Source organism: Gastrolobium bilobum, unplaced genomic scaffold (genome assembly GCF_033153095.1).
Source record: "Gastrolobium bilobum isolate Gb01-03AN ecotype WA unplaced genomic scaffold, APGP_CSIRO_Gbil_v1 utg68376, whole genome shotgun sequence".
In the NCBI taxonomy this organism is placed as follows: domain Eukaryota; kingdom Viridiplantae; phylum Streptophyta; class Magnoliopsida; order Fabales; family Fabaceae; genus Gastrolobium; species Gastrolobium bilobum.
Genome location: NW_026896538.1, coordinates 5369 through 11836, shown reverse-complemented (window position 1 = coordinate 11836; position 6468 = coordinate 5369). Strand labels below are relative to the sequence as shown.

At 41.1% G+C, this 6468-nt stretch overlaps 1 protein-coding gene across 1 annotated transcript; it reads left to right on the top strand.

The window, feature by feature from the left end:
• Window positions 1-5338: 5338 nt before the first annotated feature.
• LOC133300335 (uncharacterized) lies at window positions 5339-5911 on the top strand (the record flags this gene model as incomplete). Its single annotated transcript, XM_061499855.1, has 1 exon — window positions 5339-5911. A coding segment is annotated over exon 1 (573 nt), but the record flags the coding sequence as incomplete, so codon positions are not given.
• Between the last annotated feature and the right edge of the window lie 557 nt (window positions 5912-6468).

Sequence of the window (6468 nt, the reverse complement as noted above, 5' to 3'; positions counted from 1 at the left end):
ATTGAGATTTAATTTTCTAAATTTTCTTTCTCATTTTATTATGTATCCTTAGGTTACCAAGAGGCCAATTCAAGTGCCGTTTTTCATTTTACGTCTTTTAAACGTCGTTTTGCCTAATATTTTGCTCTATGTCAAAGTAGCCACTCAACACCGCCAAACATTTTTCTATTGGTTTTTCAACCTTCCAACCACCACACAACCCATCTAATTACCATTTAACACATAGTACATCACTCAATTAATTTCCAACAACATCCATTACCTAATTTTTCCTTTAAAGGCCGAATTGTAACATAGGGAATTCCAAAGATTTTCACTCAATTTTAACCACTCCACACCTCATACAATCCTATTATATCAACATACAATCATACAACAATTCATCAATCCAATCCTAACACATTTTCAAAACTTAAAGTCATGAAAACCTCAAAAATTTCTAAGTTAAAAATTCACATTTTTCATCAATAATTTTTATTGCATTTATGGCTACTACACATCATTCTAAGACACATTCATGTACAAACATTTTCCAATTGAGCTCTCTAAACACACCAATCCAACAAGCCCTCTTTAGGGTTCATAAATTCAACCACAAAATTAAACCATTGGAAAACAAGGAAACTCACCCAAAAGCTTGGCACAAGGCTCCTCCTAAACATACTCAACCATTGGAGCATCAATCAACACCATTTTCACAAATCTAAAGGAAAGGGTCGCGGCTTTGGGGAAGGTTTTTCTCAAAATCTAGTGGCTTTCAAGGCTTGGGAGTACCACCAATGGGTTTAGAAGGCCATTTTCATCAAATTTCAAGACAAGAACCAATGGATTTGGTGAAGAAATGGCAAAGTTATGGTGAAGTGAAATCTTGGAGGGGAATGGCTATGGTGGCTGCGGGTTTGAACAAGAAGAAGGGAGGAAAGTGATGCATGAATAGTGCCAAGCACATGTGGCTTAAGTCACTTAAGTGGGGTGGGTCCCACCGCCACCTCACGCAATTTAAAACTAATCCGAATTTTTCTCCGATTCCACTAAACGTCCGTAAATTCACAACCAATTTAGAAACTCTAATTTTTAACATTAACCATTGTCTTTTAATTATACTTGATCAGATGAATCTGGAGTTTTCCGGTCGTTCGGAGAAATTGCTGTTTTATACTGTTGCGCGCGCCGTTGGCACGCTTCCCTAAACTAACTTAATTCCATCAAATATTATCAGAGATCATATTTCCTAGTTCTATAGACCATTTATAACTCATATTTGAAACCTAGAACTCAGAACTCAATCGGCACGTTTTACGGTGCAATTGTACCGCGATATTTTTACCCGGTAAAAACACTATTCACTGATTTTTCTGAAACTTGCCTACTATAATAGCCCTAACCTAATTAATTAGTAAATTACATGTAATTAAATAATTAAGCATGTATTAGTGAGTAAAATTAAGTATAAGACTTAATTAAATGAATTGGAGTCACTTTGGAGGTAAAAAGTGTACTCTGTGAAAATTAAGGGGTATAAATGGGTGGAGGCAAAAGTACCCAAAATATAAAAATAAAATTGTAAATATTCCTAGAAAAATATTCCAGACTTTTGGGTAAAGTTTGGTAATTAATGGAGTTGAATAGATAGATGAACCAATACCCGCATTATTCCACTTAACATATGTTAAGTGTATAAAACAAAAAATGAAACCATTGCCCCTCCCTTTTTCACGTCGCCAAAAAGAAGAAGAAGGAAGAGAAGAAGAAGAAGAAGGAGAGGAAAAGAGAGAGAGAAAACCTAGGGGAGCTATTCTCAACCGATTGGAGCGATTCAAAAGCCTAAATCACTTAGAATCTCGCCCTCATCATTAATCTAAGCTTGGTTCATAGATGGGAGCTTTGTGTGGTGAGATTTTGTCCCTCAAAGTTTCGCCCCTTTGTGAAAGTTTGGGGTTTTGGGAGCTTCAACCTCCATTGAAGCTAGAGGAGCCATCAATCCTTGGTTGTGTAACCATTGGTGGTAAGATTCTAACCCTTATACCTTGTTTCCTTGGAAATTTCATGGTTAGGGTTTGGTATGAATAGTGTTTTGGGGTTTTTAAATAATGTGAGTAGATTAGCTATGTTCTTGCAATTATGATCATTGGTTGGTTGAATAATTATTGTGTCCATGTGATGTCTAGGATTGAGGCATTTGGACCAACCGTGAGTGAGCAGCCATTAGAGCAAGCTATGGAGCTGGCTTAGCTCTTGGAATAGGTAAGCTCATGCTAAGTTAAAATGTACAGTTGATGTGGTAGTAATAGATATATGTAAATATTCATTGGATAGTATGATTGATGCTATGGCACCTTGGTGTAGGTGTGTTACTTGTAAGTCATTGTTGAAACCAAAGTTGATTGGTTGTTGAACCTGTTGGTGGTGAACATAGGTTGACAAAAGCTTGAGGTAAGCCTTCGGACCTTGGGTGTAATTCCCTTGATTGTTCCACCAAGCCCTGAAAGGGTAGTGGTTGTTGATAGTGTATATAAATGCAATAAAATAGTGTAATGCTTTGTTATACGTATGTGTATTCATTTGGTGTGGAATAGGATGGTGTTTCCCTATGTTGGTATGTTGCATGACGATGCGTAATTCATACTTAGTAGTTTAGCTGGCCAGTAGGACTATTTGCATATGAGTATCCTTAGGACAACTTGAGAGCTCGATGAATTTCTCCTGGAGATGTTGTTTAAACTTTGCATAGATATGTATTTACTGCATTATTATTGTTATTGCTATTACACTGTATTTGGAACTATGGGGGTGGAGAGATGCTCCAAGGACCCCTGGTTTACTGGACATATTTGTATATCTCACCCCGTGTTGTGGGGACCCCCTTTCAGGTAAGGATGCTACAGGAGCCACCAGTGACAAGTGGCCATACTTGGACTAGTAGTGATGTATGAGGATCCTGTCTTTTGCTATTATACATGTCATTTTGTAGTTCACATGTATAGTATGGTTAATTGATAGCCAATTGATAGATGTACATTCTGTTTATTTGGAATGGACTTAGCCTATGCTCATGTCTTTGGTTATCTCTTTTGTTGATGGGAGTCAAGGGAGTGATCATAGTGTTTTGTAAGCTAAGTTCCAGGATTTGTAATAAACATGATCTGTAATTGATGATTACTTTAAGTTAATATATGCATGCTCTTTATGTATCGGATTGTTGAGCTAGAAACTAAATTAGGTACCTAGTGCTAAATTGGGAAATGTTGAGAAAACAAAGGTTATGCTGCCCAAATTTTAGTATAAGCCATGAGGAGAGGTTGGAAAAGTGCTAGGGTTAAGTTGAGATGATTGAACAAGTTTGGCTTGTAAAATGGAAATGCACCTTCCCTAGAATTAGACTTGAAAAATGAGGGTGTTGGAGTTCCTTGGCAGCGCGCTCAAGCGCCCAGGAGCGCGCTCAAGCGCCCTGCTGCCCCTGTGAGAGCCCATGCTCTCTGCCTCCGCGCGCTGGAGCGCCCAAAGTGGGGCCTTAAACACCCAGGATTGCGCGCTTGAGCGCCCTGGTTCGCGCTTAAGCGCCCTTAGCTGCGGAAAGAAGAGATGCCCTCTGCCTCTGCGCGTTGGAGCGCCCAAATGGGGGCTTACGCGCCCAGGATAGCGCGCTTGAGCGCCCTGGTGAGCGCTTAAGCGCCCATCGATGCTGAAAAACCTGATGTTCTCGGCCTCCGTGTGCTTAAGCGCCTTGATGGAGGCTTTAGCGCCCGATAACGCGCGCTTGAGTGCCCAATAGCGTGCTAAAGCGCACGGGGCCTATGTCCAACACACACTTATGTTGCTCTAATTTGTCATAACGCGAGCTACAGTGCTCCAAATGAGGCGCGGTCCGAAACCACGCATAGCTAATGAATAGAGGAAGACCTTTAACAACATTTGGCCTAAGGATAAGAGTATGATATTAAGCTTAATTTATTTTATTCCACAATATAATATGGTTATGATCACGCAATTGGACATTATAAATTCGGCATGTTTTAAAATAAAAAATTTAACCGGATTTTAATTGAACCCATGTGATTGTAACTACGCTAAATATCATAATGCGATGTTAACAAACCGGTTCTAGAACGGGGTGTTACATTTTATGGTATCAGAGCAGTTTCTTAGGGAAACTTGTGGATCATTGTTATATATGTTTGGTGTTTAATGCTTTATAGTTGCTTTGGTACTCTTTATGAATATTGCATTTGTGATCACTGAGTGTGAGCCTGATCTACTCATTTCTTTGTGTAACATGTGCAGTGACATGACGAGGAACCGAAACAACCCCGGACCATCAAACACCAATGCTCAGCCAGAACCTGTTTTGGCTGCTCTTGTGAGGTCCAGAAGTGGCCGTGGGGCAACGGGCGGGTAGCCTGATCCCGTGGCTGAAACTCTTGCAGCCGTTCAGAGGGAGTTGGCTGCTAGCAGACAAGCCAATGAAAATCTGTTAAAAACAAATGAAGACTCGCGGAATGCTATGGCCGCGATGATGACCGAGTTGAGGATGTTGAGGGGTGCTAGGCCCGTGAACCGACAACCCACTCCTCCTCCTCACACTGCTACGCCTTCTCCTCCTCCTTCACAGGAAGAGGGTGTAGCGGGTAACAATGAAGGTGAAGCTAGTCATCCTTCTGGAAGCCACAGTCATCACATAGAAGTTCGTCAACCACGTGTAGAGCATGTTGATGAACATGAAGCGGAAGAGAGGAGATTGACGGCTTTCCGAAAACACAAACCTCCTTCTTTCAAGGGAGGATATGAACCATTGGCGGCAGCAAAGTGGCTCCAGGCTATGGAGAAAATCTTCAGGGTGATGAGATGCCCTGATGCAATGAAGTTGGTCTACTCCGTGTATATGCTGGAAGAGGAAGCTGAGGTTTGGTGGACTAATACCGTGCAGCCCCTAGAAGCTGAAGGCCGGGAAATCACCTGGCGGTTGTTCGAGACGTTGTTCTTGGATAACTACTTCCCTAGGGAGGCTAGGGAACAGAAGCAGAATGAGTACAATGACCTAAAGCAAGGGTCGATGTCAATTGACCAATACTTTGCTAAATTCAATAAGTTGGTGAAATACGCCAACTATGGGCGAGCCCTACCTACTCCAGCTAAGATGACCTCCAAGTTCCAATTGGGTCTGAATGAGAAGATCTCTCGGAAGATGTCAAATTGTGACATCCGAGAGTTCAGCAGGTTTGTTAATCAGTGTAGGAAGGTAGAAGAAGTGTACAAGGGGTCCTAGACCAAGAAGTCCTCTGAGGCCCAGGCACCTAATGCCAATAAAGCAACGGGCTCAGGTTATTGGAAGAACAAGAAGATGAAAGACAAGAAGTTGAATGTGAAGAATCCATTCGACTTATTCAAAAAGCCCGGAACTCAAAAGAATTTTGTTGATAGAGGATCTCCTCCCAAGTGTAAAGGATGTGGAAAGGAGCATAGGGGTCCGTGTGTTACGGGTGAGGTTATTTGCTATAAGTGTGGAAAGTTCGGCCACTACTCCAGGCAGTGTCCTCAGTATGAAGTGAAGACTATGACAGTTCAAGCTACTGTTGTTCCTGTCTCAACTGTTCCACCTATGATAGAATGCCAGACAGTTGGTAGAGTGTATACCATGGACCGTCAGCAATCAGAGAAGGCCCCAAACCTTATAAAAGGTACAATTTATATTGATAATATGGATATAGAAGTCTTGTTTGACTCAAGAGCTACACACTTCTGTATGTCTGATTTTATGGCCGTTGGGCTAAATCTGCAAATGTACGACATTTCTCCTCCTATGAAAGTGGTGACTGCTACTGGAGAGGAGTGTTATACATCAGTTTTATGTAAGGATGTTGAGTTTAAATACGAAGGCCGAGGTTACGTGCTGGATTTTATCTGTTTGCCTATGGTCAGCCTTCAAGTTATCTTGGGAATGGATTGGCTATCAAAGAACTGTGCTATGATAGACTGCTGTGGAAAAAGGATTGTGCTTTCTGCTGATGATTCTGCTACTAGTTCTTCCTCATATCTATCTGTGTTGCAGGTTAGAAAGGCTTTGAGGGCCGGGGCATTGGGATATGTCTTTGTGGGGGGTTTAGTGGGTGGAAGTCATGAGGAGATCGACAATATTTCTATAACACCTCACAATTTTAAATTAAGTGTTTAAACTATTAAGTGTGTAATTAAGTGGAGATTCAGTGAAAATCCTAAAGATTAGGCCAAAATACAAAGAAAGGACAAAACGGTAATTAGCCAACACGCAACCCTAGGAAGATAAAAATTGAGTAGAAGGTCTCAGATGATAAAAATAACCCTGGAAATGGATCCAGAATGAAAAATTGAGTGGATAGGCAAGTTTCAGAAAAATCAGTGAATAGTGTTTTTCGCGGGTAAAAATACCGCGCTACGATTGCACCGTAAAACATGCCAGTCGAATTTTGAGCTCTAGGTTTCAAATATGAGTTA